Below are 19,112 nucleotides of genomic sequence, written 5' to 3'. Positions count from 1 at the left end.
AAAAATTAAAAAAAAATAAAAAGAAACGGTCATTTTTACCTATTTAAACAGTCATCTACAAACTTTTTGCATGCAGCTGAGGAACCATCAGGCAGATTGGGTATTGTTGGCCCAAATCCAATCTTGAAAATGACAGCGAATGGTTCAAGTTCAGACCAAGGTGGTTTTGTTGTTAGCATCTCTATAACAGTACATCCAAAGGACCTATAAAGAAAACAGAAAAACATGTAATTACAGTACTTATGTAGTTCTTCATTGTAATTAACGATCCATAGTTGAACTCACCATATATCAGTCTTCCCACCAACTACATCACTTTTTAGAATTTCTGGGCTTATCCAGTAAGGTGTCTCAAGAAAAGTGAGGCATCTTGCTTTTGAAATAAATGCCTGAAAGATATTATTTATCGGAAAATAAACAGATTTTTAACAAGTATTTATAATTATACAAATTTTTTACTTGTTTAAAACAACCTTACTTGAAATTGTTTCAAAGCACCAAAATCAGCAAGTTTGCAGTTACCACCTGAGTCGAGAAGTATATTGGCACCTGTGTAAGTACAAATTCATTGCAATTCACAACAAAGTCACATTTTCAATAAACATTTACCTGGTGTAAAAATGACATAATACCTATTATTCAAAAATATTGTTAAATCTTCAAGTTAAGTCACTTGGTATTTTTTAATAATCTTCTGCACATGATACTAGTTTCCCTTTACTTCATCAATACAAATACTTTGCCTCTATCCTTAAAATACTACTAGTGTCCAGTACTAACAATATTTCTAGCATATAGCACTAAACTTAATTCTAGTGTCCAGTACTAAAGATAGTTTATACAACTTTGAATTAACATTTGGTTAAACTTGTAATTAGTATTATAAACAAAGAAAAGACCTTTGATATTCCTGTGGATGATATTTTGGGAGTGCAAGTAGTTAATCCCTTCAAGAATTTGATAACAGTAAAATGATGCCTCTTTTTCCTCTAAATCACCATCTTTTAATAATTTATCCTGAATCGATCCCTAAAAAGAAAATGCGATTTTTAAATAACTTTTTCTAAAGACTTTCAAAAGAAATACAGTAATGCAACATCTGATATTCCTCTTTCTAATTTACTAATTAAGTTAGCTAAAACTGCAAGTTTGCTGTTATCTCAAAGCAAACAAATCAATCTGTAATTACAGAAACTCCAATCATAAAAATTACATTTTACGTTTAAAAATTTTAAATTTAAACTTAAGGGTATCCAGAAGCTTTTGTTAAAAAAACAAAGTTTCCTCAAAGAACTAATTATGTGACATAGAAGTAAAGCATAAAATAAGCAGAGTACGCTTTCTTTTGAAACTTGAATGTATACATAGTAAGATATCTAGGCTTTCTAGCAAGAGCACTTTCCAAATGCCACAACAACTCATTAACTCTATTATCTTTACATCAACTTGAAGTCTAAAAACTTTTGTCCAATGGCATCATTGAAAGAACCATTCATGATAGTCTTTACCTTCAAAAGCTTATATACCCAAACAGCCTAAGACAACTCCAAAAGCAACGCATGTAACACTTTTTGCCGAATAAATTCGGCCAGATTCAACTAAGGTAAATAGCAATTGTGTGGTATTTTAATGGACAAACGAATCCTGGACATACTTGACACACTTTTGTGGCAAGGATATAAATTTATCATAAGTAGGTGTTGGAGATTCCCAAAGAGCAATTGTCTGGTGAGACCAATTTGAACCTAAACATGAAAATCTTCCATGAGAGGACAAAGCGTCATCTAAAGAAATTTGTGTGAGAGTCTACTTGAACAAAAAAAACCACTTCAATAATCAACCATTCACTCCATTTACCGAACTTGGCACCTTGTAGCTTTTTAGCAAAATCAAACAACACCTAACTGACAGTAAAGAAGTCCAAAGCCTAAAAAGGCTGATTACAGTTGAAATATCCATAGAAGAATAAGCTAAAAACATTGGAGAAGTATCGAGAGAAAGTAACTATGCTTAGATATTAAAGGGAAATACTTTGAGCATTTATTTGAATATTGTTTGAGGAATTGAATCAAAGATATGAAGATGTTACAATTTTTTTTATAACTCATTATATCATTACTTTTAGACAGTGCTACAACAGAATGCTTCTACTCTAGTGCTATCTGCCACCTTCTATCTGACTATTGAGTATCATCTTACTATTATGCTTACCTGTGTCATAAATTTAAAACCAAAAATGTTTCTGCTTAAATCTTTAATAGTTAGCAATTGAAACTGTTTCACAATAAAGAGTTGGTAAATTATTGGTGACATAAATACCACAAACTATTATATGACAAACAGCTACATAGGTGAAATAAAACAAGCAAAAAAAAAAAAAACAATAAACTTTGGATGGAGAAATGTTACTTAATGATACAACATTAAAGAGTTTTTTCAATTTAGGAAAACTACAATATTATAGTAAAAAGTATAATCTTAAAAAAGTTAAATAAAATTGATTGAGCCTATAAAATCCACTCACCCCTTCCATATATTCCATAAATATAGAGAGAGAACTTTCAGTATGAGATGTGGCAAAATATTTTACGATTCGCTCATGACTCAAATTTTTATATAGGTTGATTTCGTTTTGATGTTTTTCCACCTCTTTCAATATGGTTTTGTTATTGAGTCCAATTAGAATGTGTTTAATAGCACATTCTTTGCCAGTATTTAAATCTTTGCAATGATAGACCTAACAAACAAAAAAAATATTATCAACCATTTCTGGAAAATTTACTTAAATAATAATAGTTATTACACAGGCCAACAAAACTTTTCTTCTAGTTGTAAAAAAAGTTAGAACTGTTTGTGGACAATTAAACTTACCCATTTTTTTATCAGACCAATTTTTTAAACATTTCTAATTTTGCAAGCTCTCAAGATCTATGGACTTTTAATTTACATTAAGCTATGTTGCAATTTGTTGAAGAATGAAAAGGGAACAGAATTCAATAGCTTTTATATTTCTTTCTAAAAGATTTTTTTTTCATTAGGAATAATAAACTTTATTGAAAGAAAAATTGGTCATGAACTCTGCACTTTTGGTGATGGCAAAAAATGTGTGTGGCTCTATCTGGATAGAGTAAAAAGTTGAACAATGCAGGGAATTAAACAAATTGGTCAAACTTTTGGAGTATCTTTCAACAGTTGTCGCAAACTCCTCTGGGAAAGGTTTTTGTTACTGAAATCCAATTCTTATATTACAAGTCTGTGCACTCTTTTAATCATTAATTCCAGCTAAAGCATTTTGAAACTATATATAGCTACTCTACCATGTGTGCATTTTAATACCCACAAAGAATTTCTCAGAAACCACTATAAACATTAATTCTGATTTTTTACAAAGCTGAACTGGCAAGTTAAACTTGCATCAAATGCAAACCTTATAAAAATTACATACAATGTTGCTATACTTAACAAACATTCTGGATTATTATGATCCAGCTTGCAAGAATTAACTTGAAAAAATTAACATCTAGAAGAAAAACTAGTTGTAAAACAAAAAAAAACCTTGACTTTGCAAATTTAAGTATATGTTGCCTGTAACCACTCTTGTAAACTAACCCCACATACAATTGTATAAAGTCATTTTAAAAATTATATTGACTTTGTTTGTTATACTGCAGGATAGATTTTTTCACCATAATATTTTCCTATTATCCCCAAGATTATTTCGAAAACTAGAGCATGAAAGCATTGAATTAAGAGGCTCAACATGAAAAATCATATTTTTTAACTACCAATACAAAGGCTGACTTGGGCAGCTTTCTCAACATCATTAAGAACTTAATGAACAATGACTTCAATCATTGTTCACTGAAGTTTAACTTCTTCATGAGGATAAATTTGGGAAATCAATCATAAGATGATTTTTTAAATTAAAAGAATAGACAACTGTTCAAAGAGACAAAAATCACACAGAATTTAAATATCAAGTCATTTAGGAATAGTTTTCAGAAGTGCTCAAAGTTTTCATCTGACTTAATGTATCTGAAGAGAAAGATGATCATATAAATTTCTAAAATACTCTGAAAGCCTGGCAGTATATCTAAACTAAAATGTAAATAGCTTAAACACATGATAACAAAAAAATACTCCTTGTAAGGTGAGTTTATGAAATACATTCTTTGAACTAATGGCTGTTTCTTTCTTGCAAGGTAAATTTAAAAGAAAACGTTCTTAACTGTGAAAATATTTGCATGGGCTTCAAACTTTTCGACCTCTAACATAATTGTCTTTTCAATAGTTCTTCATTGTTTTATTAAATTACTTAGTTGAACCAAATAACATTATAAAAATGATCAAGGATTTTGAAAAATAGTACTTTGAACAACAAAAGTGGTTATTAAAACTAAAGCATTATCAATCACATTTAATTAAACCAATTTTAGGAACCATGTATCCTGTTGTTTTTCCACAGCTTGCAAAAGGCACTGTTGCCTTTTGTTATTGTAACATTTAGATTCTGTATAAAAGCAACACCAATTTCATTGTGAAGATAACCTAGGCCAATATGATGCAGTCTATAAAATGCACCAGGTTTTTGAAGCCTTGTCAACAAAACCAACCGGACATGCAGCTAGTTGGAGAAGTTTTCTATAATCATCTCTCGGATGGCCCTGTTGATGGACCAAAAAACACTGCAAAAGCATCAGATAAATGCAATTTAAACATGTGGTGGCAACAGGCTATCTACACCAAGCTGCTTCCAATAGCTGTCTCTAAAAGTGTGCAGGCTCCTTTAAGTCTACCAGCTTCTGAAACCATCATGCCAAAGCACATCAAAATCACAAGCGCATCACATTTCCATGACTTCAAAAGTCCCAGAACTAACGCCATAGCTGTCTTTCCTGAACCTGAGGTCAACTTTGGCACACCAAGACGTTTTATGCTCCCATCAATAAGAGAAGTTTAATAAAACTAGCAACTTATCCAGTTACTCATTATCTTCTCTAGTCATGTCAGAAAACAGCTTGCCATCCCAAGGCACAACAGTTTTGTTGGCTTGAAATTCATCTCTCATCTTTTTTGAAATTTATTTTATTTTCGGTGAACTGTACTTATTGAAAGTAATGTTGAAGATGCAAAGCAACCTATTTTGTTGACCATAGATGTTAGTATTATCATTGATCTACCGATGGTTGTATTTGATTAGATTTTAAGCAGGTGAACATGGTTAGATGAATATAATAAATAAACAAACTAATATAATAATTTAAAAACTAAACAAGCTATGTACTGGTTCAACCATGTGTGGATTATAAATATAACAGCATGCATTAATTTTAGAAACCAAGTAACAGACATTTTCAAAATTATTATACGATTATTAGAAAACACAAAAGATGTTTACATAAAAATGTCTACCTAGAGCCAGGTAGCATGACAATTACATTTACACAAAATACACATAAAGGTCCAGTAAGTAAAGGTGAAAATGTTACATTGTGAAAAATCATGAATCTTGACAACTTTTTATGATTTTCAAGTTTAGTTTATTTTTAAAGCTTTTTATGATTTAAAAGTTTCAAGTCAGGTATATTGAACAAAATTTATACAGTTATTTCAGAAACTTCTTGACCCTGGGGGGACACCTAAATTTTGTTTTACATCACTTCAAATTTGCAGGAAATGTTAGAAAGCCAGGAGAATGTAATTTAAAATTTTGGGACACCCTAAATAATGTCTGCATTATTAAAGTTCAACATACTTAGGTAACAAACTTTATATTTGATAAAACAAAATAAGCCTACTATCCCTATACTAAACATTCAATCTGTTTGTTTTTAAAACCAAGCTTAATATCAACATAAGCTTAAATAAATTTAAAAATAATACCTAGCTTTATTTAGACTTTCACAAATATGCTTTAAGAGATTCTAATCATCTGTTAAATTAGTAATAAAAAAAGATAAACTTCTAGAGAAAATCTTTTTTTGGACAAAAATCTGAATAATTATTTTTGAATAAATTTGAAAATGATGACATCAACAACTTTAAAGTTACTTCAGAATGTTTTTGCAACTTGTTTCAAAAATGTTGAAATTGTTTCTTGTAAAAATAACATTTCATATAAAACAATATTTCAAAGGTTTCAAAAAAAAAACAACAGTAAAACACTAACACATTTTATTTAACTGCTTTTTTGAAAACTAGCTTATTCCAAAAACATTTTAAAAAATCGATATAAAGTAAATCATCCTTTAAAAAAATGCTATAACTAGCTAGCAAGGATGTAAATAGATAGCAAGAAGAACTTTAGTTTATATAAGGAAGTAAGATATTATGGATGATTGGGTAACAAAATAAAGGCAGATGATTACTTAAGTTCAAAACAAGATAGTTTTTATTTCAAGCAATAATTTTCAAACTGTACTAGAAACAATGCTGACTAATGGTTTATATTCCAATCCAAATAAGGTGAGTTATATTGGGATGTTAGGTTTAAATACTTTGGTTTTTATAAGTTGCTTTAATAGAGTGAGGTGGATTAGAATGGGTCAGCGATGATAAAAGGGTCTATTTAAAGAGAAAGACATTGCATTATCTTTAATGATGTTTGAAAATGTTTCCTGATTGCTAAAAACACTAAAGTGCTTAACATAAAACAATGTTCTTACAGGTTAATATGGCTTTCAAGTTCATTATCTTTAAATTGTTTTGAGAATTTGCTTATGTGAGATGTGAGCAGGCTTTTAGTTGATTTTCAGCAGTGATATTTCCATGGACATGAAATAAAATTGATTGATTTTGTTAATGTGAATAAAAACTAATATTAGGAATTATCTGAAGAATGAAAACTGAAATCGAATTGATTATAAGCATCAAAAAATGAAAATAGGAATAGAATAGAATTAGGAACCAAACGAAAATTATTGAATGTTTAAAAAATTTTAATGCAACAATTTTTTTTTTTTTTTTTTGACAACTAATTTACAAATTTTACATACTTGCTTTAAAATTGGCACACATGTTTGATTTAATAGAAGTAAAATATGATTTGAATTAGTAACTGAAATAAGAAGTAAAATTATTGAAATCATAAGAAGAAAAATTATTGAAATCATAAGAACTGAACTGAAATTTATTTCATCAGAGCTGATTCAAAACAAGTAAAATTAAAATTAGAAATTAAATCAATGCTACAAGAACTAAATATAAAACGGAAATATACATTATATTTAGAACTTAAATATCACTGGTTTTCAGAAGAAAGTAATTGTAGGAAAAAAGGAATTGAACTGATCAAAAAAAAAAAAAACAACATCATTTAGAATTTCAGCCTCAAACCCTCAAATGATATAATTGTTAGCAATTAGTTACAACAGATCAAAATGACCTGATAAACACCAGCCCTGTTCAATAATTCTTTTGAATGTTATGTAACAACCTTGATGGCATAGCAGTACATTTACAAATAGCCTGCCTTAAGTTAAAAAAGCAACTTGCACCTAATGAAGTACTTCAAGTTATTGATTTTGCACTTGTAAAAGGATAAAACTTGGTTAGCATACAATGCATCATACATCCAGTGATCAGTTGTTTCAAATCAATTTTAAAATAATCCTTCTGATTTAAAACAATTTATGTTATCTTTTTTTTTTTTTATCATATGATATATTCATACATATATTATATTAGTAGCAATGTTTTGTTTGACAAAATATCAACTTACGGCAGAAATACAGAAATAAAACAATAAATTTGTGTCCCTATATATACCATTTTTTAACTGAATGTATTAAACTTTTTTTTTTCTCTTTATTGCAGCTAGTTGTAGTAAGTAATTTTAGTTGCACAGTGAAAAAATATTAGCAGGAGTGAGTTAACATATCAGATTTTCACAGAATATCTCTGAAAAGATTGCAAGGGCAGAAACATTGATTTTGTGAAAAATCATCGACTGCCTCATGTAACAGGCTTCATGAACAGAATTTGATGTTAAACAGAATTTAATATTGAATAATCTATGCAGCAAAACAGCACTGCTACTCTCTGTTATGTCCATAAACATAAACTAGATTACCTGGCTTCAGATAAATCTAAATTTGGCAAACAGACTTAATATTTATATTAAATCTTTATATTTCATTTATACAAAATTTTTAACATTTTCTTCTTACAACCAAATTGTTTATCTAAAATTTATTTTTATTAAAAATGTAAACACTAATAAATTTTTATTTAATCTTTAATTAAGCAAAAGAAGAAAAAAACACTTTTAAATAAACATTATAACACTTGTTAACTAAGATGGCAGCCTTTTAATTCAATATTATCTTTAACTCAAAACCTTTTAACTTAATTTCAAAAAAGTTAATACATTTGAACACTATTTGGATGCACAATCAGTAATATTCCCTGCCAAAATAAAACAAACTGACAATTTATGAAACATTTTTAATGCAGCTTCTAACTGTGACTGAAGATCCTATTCTATATGTAAACAACTGCTAAAAGCTTTTAGTTAATAAAAAGTTGAAGTCATACTTGCTTTTATCATGTTTATCAAATCAGGTCTTTCTGTCTCTTCCAATGCACTTACTAAAACATCTAGTGTGGTAGACTCATGATACTTTCTCCAGAGACATAACATTCTGTATGCTTTCTCTTTTAAACAAATTTCTTTATTGTCAATGTTATCCAGCTCAGTATCTTTTACAGATAAAGAATGACCAAACTTCTTCCAGTCTTTCCCAATCACGTTACTTAATGACTCAAAAATATCATCCATGGTAGATTGGTGTTTTAATGTAGTTTTTCCTGAAAGAGGAGTACTTGTAATAGAAAGTTCATTAAGAACAAAAACCAAAAACTCAAAATTAACGATTAAGGTGTTCAACAAAACACTTTATAAATGTAATAACTTAAAGAAAGAATAAGTTCAAATTTACAATGGCACCACAGTCCTTTTGTGTTAAACTTGTCACATCATGTTGTTTTTGTTCAACAAAAGCATTAACACCTCTGAAAAAAGGTGATTAACAAAGTTACTAAACTATTTAGACAAACAATCAAAACAACTACACAATAAATTTATATAATTTATTAGTTGTCAGAATTAATTTGGATCAAGTTTGAAATTTAGAACAACATTTCTTTTGACATCAAGATTGATTTATTAACTAACAAAGATAGTTATTCATGGAAAATAGGAAGAAAAATCTTTTTAAATGTCATCTTCAAATGTTATATATGTTATTATGTCATTAATATTATTGATTCCATAAAAATTCAAAAATTCAGTGTTTTATCTGTTTGAAGCATGTTAAAGAGGTAGATTTGTCCTCTTGAAGTTTAACATGCTCAGAACTTTAAGAATATACTTAGGATTGTTAACACATTCATTTTTGATTTTTAACTTATTAATATATTTTAGAGACCAGCATCTTTATTATTTATTATAAATCCCTTTTCAATTTGTAAAAGTAACTCATCCCTAAATGTTAACTTGAAACTAAGAAATGCGCAATAAAAACAATATTAATTAAAACTAGATGCCTACCTGTTCAAAAATCTATTTTGCTCAGGCAAACATTGCATACAACAGTCTCAAAAGGGCTTAAAAAAAAAGTTAAACAATTCATCTATTCATTTTCTGAATATTGTCTGCTAAGCATTTGCTTTTGGTTTTGGTTTTCCATTAATAAAATATCCCTCAAAAATCGTCATAAAAAACTGCTGTGACATATTTAGAGTTTTTTGGTTTTCACTGGTAAAAACTATTTAAATTATAAGCTCTGTACTTACCACCTCGCCAGAGGCAAGGAGTGGTGAAAGGGGGTAGGAACTTGGTTCCAGACATAAGCACCCTGAGCATTGAGTCCGGGGTAAATATTTCGGGTATATATATATATTTATTTGTTTTTAAAACTATAAAAACATATTTATACATTATGGCTGAAAATAGACATAAGATAAATGGAAACATGAAAACAAAATTTATATACATACATTACATACATTACATACATAATTGCAACAAACAACTGGACGTGCATTCAAACAGCAAAAAATTTATTTAATTATGACTATTTTAAATCTTTCCTATAAAATTATATATATATATATATGCATATATATATATATATATATATATCTATGCATATATATATATATATGCATATATATATCTATGCATATATATATATGCATACATATATCTATGCATATATATATATGCATACATATATCTATGCATATATATATATGCATATATATATATGCATATATATATATATGCATATATATATACATATATATATATATGCATATATATATATATATACATATATATATATACATATATATATATATATATATATATATATATATATATATATATATATATATATATATATATATATACATGGTCATCGGAACGGCTGTCAATAAAGTCTTATGTATTAAACTCACATTTTTCCGGTAAACTTAATTTTTTTTCCAGTAACTTATTTCCAGTAAAAAATAATATTTTTTCCGGTAGAATAACAACTTTTTTCCAGTAAAATGTTTGCGGTAAGAAATCAGTTTTTTACCAGTAAAAAGTTAATTTTTTAAAAGTTATTTTCCGGTATTCAAACTTCCAAGTAGAAAATTTTTGTTTTTCAGTAGAAAAAATTTTTTTGAAAAATACTTCAAGTGCTCAAGTGAAAAATACTTTAAGTGTAAATAGATTTTGGAATATAATTCCAAAAGAAACAATAATCTATTTTGAATTAAACGAATGTTTACATTAAACTTAGTTTTATTTATCTTGAAGATTGATATTTAAAATTCACTTAAACACATAAACTTCTTCTAAGCTAAACTTTACATAAACTTTATACTTTGTCCAATAGATTTAAATCAGGGTTACAGATAACCATCAGGAATTATTCACTGAATCAGCAAAGCTTTTCGAGCTTTTTTTGGACGACCTGGCTTTCTTTTTTGGTGCATTTGAATATTTTTGGCTTCAGGAGGTGGATTGTACAATTTCAAACGTATTGCTACTCCTACTGAATGCTTACAGGAGTAATTTTTGAAGAAATGAGGACAAGTACATTTTGCATCTTGCCAACTGTCATCTTTCATCTGAACCACCCAAATTCCAAATTGGTTCTTAACAAATTCATCGAAAGTGGCATCATTTTGATTTTTGTAGATCAAAATGTCTTCTTTTTTAATTACATTTTGCTCCCCACTTGGTATGTAATAAAAATTTTCTGCTTCTTTATTTTCTGTAAGAATTTCTTTCTTGGATTTTACCCATTGGTATGCTGATGTCTTGGTAGCCAAACTGATTGTTGTTGTTTTTGAAAACAACTTCAGATTATTTTTGTAACCAAAAGACCAGTTTTCAATCATCTGCAAAGCAACAACTTTGAACTTGCTGATAGGAAATCGTTCATGAAAGGTGTGCTCATCTTTAATTACTCTATTACATGACTCAAGACAGTTGTTAGTGGTTGGGGTGAAATGCCTATAGCCCTCATACCAATTGGAGTTAGTGTTAACCCACTCTGTTTTGAAGTAAAGTAAAAACAAATGTTCTTGGTCATCCCACTTTTTAAAAAACAGATTGATGGCAATTAAGAAAGATTCTGGGCTTGATAACTTTTGTAATGTTTCAATATCTGTCAAAATTGATGTTCTGTTCTCTATTTTCACCATGGATTTAATTTTCTGTGAAACATTTCGGTACATGTGTGCCCAACACATCACAATTTTTTGTTCTTCACCAAAAACTAACTTAAAAGCATTTTGAATGGATTGAGCAGCATCAGAAACCAAAACCTCAGGAGTCATAACAACTTCAAAAATATTTTGGACACCTTTTCTCAATGCTTCAAATAAAAATGTAAAATCTGCAGTTTTTTCAGACATACAAACTCCTATGCCAAAATGATGAAAATGGCGGTCAGAATCAGATGTACCAACAACAAAAACTGGATAGCCTTGCCAAATGAGTTTGTAAGTAGCATCAGCATGGATGATTTTTGCATCTTTGGCAAGACTAAGCAAATGTTTGGTTGAAGCAAAGAATCTGAAAAGGAACTCTTCATCATATGTCACTGTATAGGACACAATAAATGCTGTATGTTCATCTTTTGGCACTGAAGAGTTTTCAATAAACCACTTTTCCAATTCACCTAGACTGATGTTAGTGACTCCAAACTTTTTCTTTCTCAATTTTGCAAGGATATTATTCAGTTGTGTTTGAGATGGTACACAAAAGTCATTTTTGGCCAAGTAGTCACGAATTTGTTTGGGTTTCATTTGCAAATCAAAAAGTCTGTTGATTTCTAACTGAACTTTTTCAGAAAGTTTACCTCCCCTTTTAGTCTCAATAGAATCATGTGTGTGTTGTGAAGTTGTTCTGTATAATAATACATTAGATGAGAAACTGTCATACAAAAGATAAATGCTTGCAGCACATTGAGTTCCTTTAACTTTCACAAGATTACATCGGTAGTAGTCTTTTTGACCTTCTTCAGTTTTGTTTCGAAAATCAAAACTCCAATTTTTTTCATTGTTCAAAAATTCTTTGACTTCATTTAAATTTTCTAATTTGCAGTCAAGTTCCCATTGCTTGTAGGTTTTTTTTTTTTTTGGAGAACTAGGTAGTGAATCAGCTTCACTTTCTGATGAGTATTGAGGAATGGAGTTCATAATGTATTATGATTAAAAGAAATCTGAATATTGCTCTAATAATTGAAAAAAATCTTACATGAAAGTAAAATGATCTAGCTAGCTGCTACTGCTACTGTTACTGCTACTGCTGTTACTACTACTACTACTACTACTACTACTACTACTACTACTACTACTACTACTACTACTACTACTACTACTACTACTACTACTACTACTACTACTACTACTACTACTACTACTACTACTACTACTACTACTACTACTACTACTACTACTACTACTACTACTACTACTACTACTACTGTTGCTGCTGCACTTGCTACTACTACTACTACTACTACTACTACTATTACTACAACTAGATTATATATATATATATATATATATATATATATATATATATATATATATATATATATATATATATATATATATATATATATATATATATATATATATGAAATTTATTTTACGAGAACTAATATTAAATTACTGGAAAAAAAGTATTATCTACTGGAAATAAAATTAATTACTGGCGGTTTATTTACTTACCGGAGATTAATTATTTTCTACTGAAAATAATATTTTTTTACTGGAATTTGTAGAAAGTGAAACCGGGAAAAAAGCTATTTTTTACTGGTGATTTAAATTGTCGCGCATCGGAACTACCCGTATTTCGTATACTTTTTTATTTAATATTCGTATATATTTTTTTATTTAACATTTTATTTAAAATTTTTATTTAATATTTTATTTAATATTTTTATTTAATATTTTTAATTATTTAATATTTTAATTAATTAATTAATAATTTAATATTTTTATTTAATATTCGTAATATTTAATTTCGTATACTTTTTTATTTAATACGCTACCACTTTTGTTACATGTAACAAAAGTGGATAGCGTATTAAATAAAAAAGTAAGTAAATCAAAAAAAAGAAAATTTTACTTACTTTTATATTTAAAAGGTGATAGCACAATGTTTAAAATAAAACTGTGAAGCATTGAGTATTAATTCCATCTAATCCATATAAGTATCAATTTTTGGCTAATTAAAAATTATTACTTACATGGAGTAGGTGGAATTAATACTTACATGGAGTATTAGTTCCACCCACTTCATGTAAGTATTAACTTTTAATTAGTTAAAAATTATTACTTACACGGACTGGGTGGAACTAATAAATAGAAATAAATATGATATTAAAAGAATTGAATTAAAGTTAAATTTAAAAAAGCACAGTAAAAAAAAAAAACAAAAAAGATGAACGAAAATACCCGATCGCGCGAAAACTTCGGTTTGTGGATCGGATAATTTTTTTATTTGATTTCGGGTAGAAATTGCTAACATAGTTCCACAAAATTTCGCAATTATTTTTGATGGATGGTCAAACGGAAGTACGCACTATGTGGCATTGTTTGTATCATATCCTAACATTGCCAGTGAAAATGAGTACAGTACTGCATTAATTGCCTTTTCACCTATAGGAAATGAAACAGAGTTTACAACAAAAGCCCACTTTGAATATTTATCATGGGTTGAAACAAATGAGGCCCTTGTGAAACAAATAAGGTCCTTGCAAATCTGTGCAATGTTCTATTAATAGGATGTGCCTCTCACAGGTTCAACTTGGTTATGGAAATGTTTTTACTCAAATATAAACATATCATCGATAAGACAAATATTATTTAATGAAATAATTAGACACGATGTTAATATGGGTACCTATTTATCTTCAAATGCAGATATTATTTATTCTAAAACATTTGAAAGTGCGCTAGTTAAAATATTGGACAACAGAGAGCACGAACTATTTTTAAATGAAAAGGAAAGTGTAGATAAACTTCTTAAGCAATCTTAGATCATGTCAGTTAGCATTGATCATGATTTAGACTTTGCTTCTAAGCCGCTAAAAAAAAAAAAATTTAGAAAAAATGTCGGCGCTAATACACTTTCGCACCTAAACCTCCTCCGAACTTACAGATTTTAATTGCAGATTCTGAGAGATCGTCATTTAAACGAAAAAAAAAGGTATTCAACAACAAATTTCATCAAAGCAAAGGGCTCTAACTCGATCTCGAAGTTTTGAAAAAATACACACAAAAACGCTAATATTCGCCATCTTTTTTCGCAAGATAAGGTATTTCCTGTCCAAAGTCTTCGTTTTAAAAATTTTAATAGCCTTTAAACTCTACTTCGTTTTTGTAAAGTGTATATTTGAGGAATTTTGCGATTTTACTCTGTCGGTTTGCATCAAATTGACGTAAATGAAATTACAAAATATCCTTAATTTGGACATGATTATAGATCAAAAGAGCTAGAACATTTATAAAGTGTTTAAAGCTGATAATTTTATAAAAAAACATGTTATTTTTACTCAAAATTACTGTTACCCACTTATTAAGTAAAAGTACTCGAAAAAATGAAATGCTGGGAGTTGTAGCTCTTTTTCTTCTATTTTCTCAATGAATTTTCTATTGTTTAAATGTCTTTGCAATAATTAAGATATTTCCAGCACCAAGCAAGGTCTAAGCTAAAAAATAGAGTCCAAGAACATGAGATTTCACAGTTTTGGAAATTATAGCTAATGCGCTAATATAAAAGCGTTTTTACAATAAAATATCTAATGGTTTATTGCAGACCAGATATTTACCGGAAATATCTCGATTTTTTTAAACTAATAACCGACTGACGGCAGTTTTTTGAAAAGCACCTTAACTACGCTGAGTAACTGTAAAAACCGAATAAGATTTTCGCAAATTCCCTCCGCAATTAAACACTCTATTGGAAATTGATTGGAAATTAATTTCCGAAGGAGAGAAAACTAATAAAGGTGTAATTTGATTAAACTTTTTATATTTAGTTCCTACAAATCTATTAGGGATAGCACTTTTACTTACTCTGATGTTAAAAAGTTACTTTTAAACAAATATTACTTGATATAACTTAGATTAAATTATCAAATATATTTACATTTAAAAGTAATTCATTTTTTAAAAAGTAGCATAGTAAAATAATATATTACGTGTAAAATTCCTTACATAAAGTTAATTTTAAAAATGCGTAACTTTTACTTGTTAAAGTAATTTATTATTACTAGTAAAAGTAATTAACATAAAAATGTTATTTACTTTTTCTTTGTCTATTTAAATCAATTTAAAAGTAAGTCATGTGAAAGTAATTTACTTTAAAAAGTAATTTAGATGGTTTGCGAAATGTAAGTAACAAAAAAAAAAAAAGATTTAATCTTTTTATTTTCCGATATTAAAAGAATCCGATGGTTTGTGGTGGCTCGCAAAATTTTGCTGTAATTTTGCGAAAACCTCGTGATTATAGATAAATACATCGGAAATATCAGAATTACGAGTTTACACTGTAAATACGATTTATTGTGAAATTACGCGAAAATATCGTACGATAGTGCGTAAATCTCGAAATATATCGGAGAGGGCGATATATTTCGAGATTTACACATTATCGTTTCGAGATTTACGCATGATCGTATATTTCGAGATTTCCCATCGGCCTCGGACTACATCGCACCTCCGATGTTATACTATTCCTCACAATCGTATCACATCGAAGTAACTAGTGAACGGAAACTTTCGACTTCGGCCGAAGTTTCGTCCGAAGTCGAAACCGAAATTTCTGCTTCAACAGTTTTTTCTTCTCCTGTTTCGGCCGAAATTTCGGTTCAAACCACAACCGAAATGAACCGCAACATTATTAAGATTTTTTTTAAAAGTCAGGTTATCTACTTTTTTTAAATTTAGAGTCGGATCATGACGATTTCCTAATTTTAATTGTTTTTTAGAAAATCAATTTTTAATTATAACAATTGCAGAAGTTTTAATTGAAATCACGTTACATAATTGATTCAAGTTATTATTCTCAAATCATTCTTTAAATAAGTTAATATTTCAGTTAAGTAACCAAAATCTTTATTTTCATTAAAAATTTCTCAGTGCAAAATTTTACAATGGAACATAATCGAAAGAAAAGCTATTTGTGGAATCATTTTACCGTAACAGCCAGTGAGTCCAAATACGCAACTTGCAATGTCTGCAATTTGAAAATATCTCGTGGATCCCACAATCCAAAACTTCAATCACTAAGCGGACTTTCGTCACATTTAAGAAGTCGGCACCCATAGCTTACTCTAAAAAATCTCCTAACTGAAACAGCAATACTCACAACTACCGACAATCCTGAAAATATACCAACTTCAGATCAACTTGAGCCTCTTACAATTAAAAAAAGAACAATACCCTTATTTGAAATCAGATCAAAACGGCAGAGGACTGAAATGTTGCAATTTACAATGCCTTGCTGGGTCGACAATATCTCAAAATTTGATTCAAACTCCGAAGAAGCTCTGAAGTTTCATAGATCTATATTTAAAATAATTATCCTCGACTTACAGCTTTGGTCAATTGTGAATAATCCGGGATTTTTACGTCATCATGCAGCTTTTACACCACACTTTGAAGTGAGAAATACTACCGAAGCATGCTTAACCCAGCCTATGAAAAGATTAAGCTTGCAACGAAAGTTATGCTTAACGAAAGAAATGCTGAAACTGTTTCCATCTCTCTGGACGCTTGGTCATCCTTTCATCATGAGTACTTGGGCATGATGGCACTATTCATTTCAGACAAAGGGGAACGGATCAAATTCTGCCTGTCATCTTCCAAGTTTGATGAAAAACATACTGCTTCAAATATTTTTCAAAGACTTGAGAATGTTGTGAAAGAGTGGGAGCTAAAGGACAAGATCACAGTCTACTTAAGAGGCAATGCTGCAAATATAAAAGCAGCTTTCAAAGAACCACAGCGTGTTTACAAATCTGCTGGGTGTCTAAATCATTCACTTCAGCTAGTAATTAAAAAAGAACTTTTTTTACTCCAGAGTGCTGTAAACTTGATAAAAAAATGCTAAAAACTTTGCACTCATGCTTCTTTTTCAAATTCCTTCTTTGCTGAGCTTTACAAACAACAAGAAGTTCAAATGAACAATTTTGACAGGCTCGGACTCAAAAATGATGTTACAACACGCTGGAATTCAACTTATTACATGCTTGAAAGAATTCTGTACTTGAAATCAGCAATTGCTACTTCGCTGCTAATTCTTCCTTCCAGCGGCATTGAGTTCACTGTACAGGATTGGAACCTTTGTGAAAAGCTGGTAAACATCTTAGCGATTTTCGAAGAAGCCACCAAATTGCTCTCTGGAAAGGATGCTTGCATCAGTGCATGTATTCCAATTGTGACAACTATCCTGAAGTCATTTGAAGTTCTCTCTGATGACAAAGAAGTGATTGGCATAAAAAATGCTTTAAAGAAAGCAATGGAGGCACGTTTTTTTGACTTAGACACCATTGATCATTTTGCAGTAGCAACACTTCTTGATCCCAGATTCAAGCACCACTTATTTAGATCCCAAGAAGCCTTTTCAGCTGCTAAAAAACAAGTTTTTTTGGAATTAGTTCCATTTTGAGCAAAAATGAAACTGCTCCTGTGATGAAAACTAAGTCTATTGAGAACACTGGATTTTCTTCAATGATGCAAAATATCATTGCAGAGTCACAAAATAAAAGATCCAAAAATCCAACTTCCAAATTGGCAAAGGAAGTTTTAAACGAGTACTTAGAAAGCCCAACATCTTCATGCTGTTTAGAGTTTTGGAAAGAGTATGAAGAGAAAACAACATTAAAAGCAAAGTTTGGTTTGGCAAAAATGGCAAAGAGATTCCATACACCTCCACCAACATCTACCGAAGTTGAAAGGTTGTTTTCAACTGCTGGAGACATTCTTTCAAATGAAAGAAATAGACTTTTGCCAGAAAATATGGAAAAATTTTTATTCTGTATAGAAAATATTTCAATTGTTAACTTTAATTATTAAAATGTCTAGATATATTCTACTTTTTTTCTTTTACATATTACAGTTTTTATCAAACTAAGCTACATGGCGATTGCTTAGATAAACGTAAAATAGTATTTTTTGCTTAAACTCGGTGATCATAAAAGGTTCAAGGATTTTTAACATTTTTTTCAAATTTCTTCAAATTCGGTTTCGGCTTCAGGCGAAATTTCAGTTACGGCTTCGGCTACGGCTTTACTGAACCGAAATTTCGGTACTTTCGGTTTCGGCTCAAATTTCGGTTTCGGTCAATCACTACCTTACATACATTAACACCTTACACACATTAACACCTTACGTACATTAACACCTTATATGCTTTAACACCTTACATACATTAACACGCTAATGACATCTTGACGAAGTTATTCTCGACAGTTTTGGTCTCAATTATTTATGATCACTTTGGTTATTGCTTAGTTACGTAGCAATATTGTCAAGTCAACATTTTGTTTTAACTGTGGATTTCAAAAATAATTTTAACCCATGATGCAGAAATTATC

General features: G+C 29.4%; 1 protein-coding gene across 3 annotated transcripts in view; it reads right to left on the bottom strand.

Annotated features, from left to right (window-relative positions):
• LOC149894188 (mitogen-activated protein kinase kinase kinase 2-like) overlaps positions 1–19,112 on the bottom strand; it is a 119,097-nt gene that overhangs the window by 334 nt on the left and 99,651 nt on the right. For 2 of the 3 annotated variants that reach the window (XM_090091092.1, XM_090091077.1), the window contains 7 exons: positions 8,940–9,012; positions 8,536–8,808; positions 2,525–2,737; positions 900–1,029; positions 479–549; positions 286–389; positions 40–204 (listed from right to left, as the gene is read on the bottom strand). In XM_090091092.1, the coding sequence (XP_089947218.1) occupies positions 40–204; positions 286–389; positions 479–549; positions 900–1,029; positions 2,525–2,542 (488 nt within the window). In that variant the 5' untranslated portion in view covers positions 2,543–2,737; positions 8,536–8,808; positions 8,940–9,012. Of the gene's footprint in view, positions 1–39; positions 205–285; positions 390–478; positions 550–899; positions 1,030–2,524; positions 2,738–8,535; positions 8,809–8,939; positions 9,013–9,550; positions 9,607–9,795; positions 9,924–19,112 lie in introns of those variants that run through there. The other variant, XM_090091086.1, reaches the window with a different exon arrangement.

Source organism: Hydra viridissima, unplaced genomic scaffold (genome assembly GCF_058129835.1).
Source record: "Hydra viridissima isolate aposymbiotic clone 2 unplaced genomic scaffold, HvirCarnegie_v1 scaffold_1, whole genome shotgun sequence".
In the NCBI taxonomy this organism is placed as follows: Eukaryota; Metazoa; Cnidaria; class Hydrozoa; order Anthoathecata; family Hydridae; genus Hydra; species Hydra viridissima.
The sequence above is the reverse complement of the archived record's forward strand: the minus strand, read 5'-3'. Positions and strand labels throughout refer to the sequence as shown.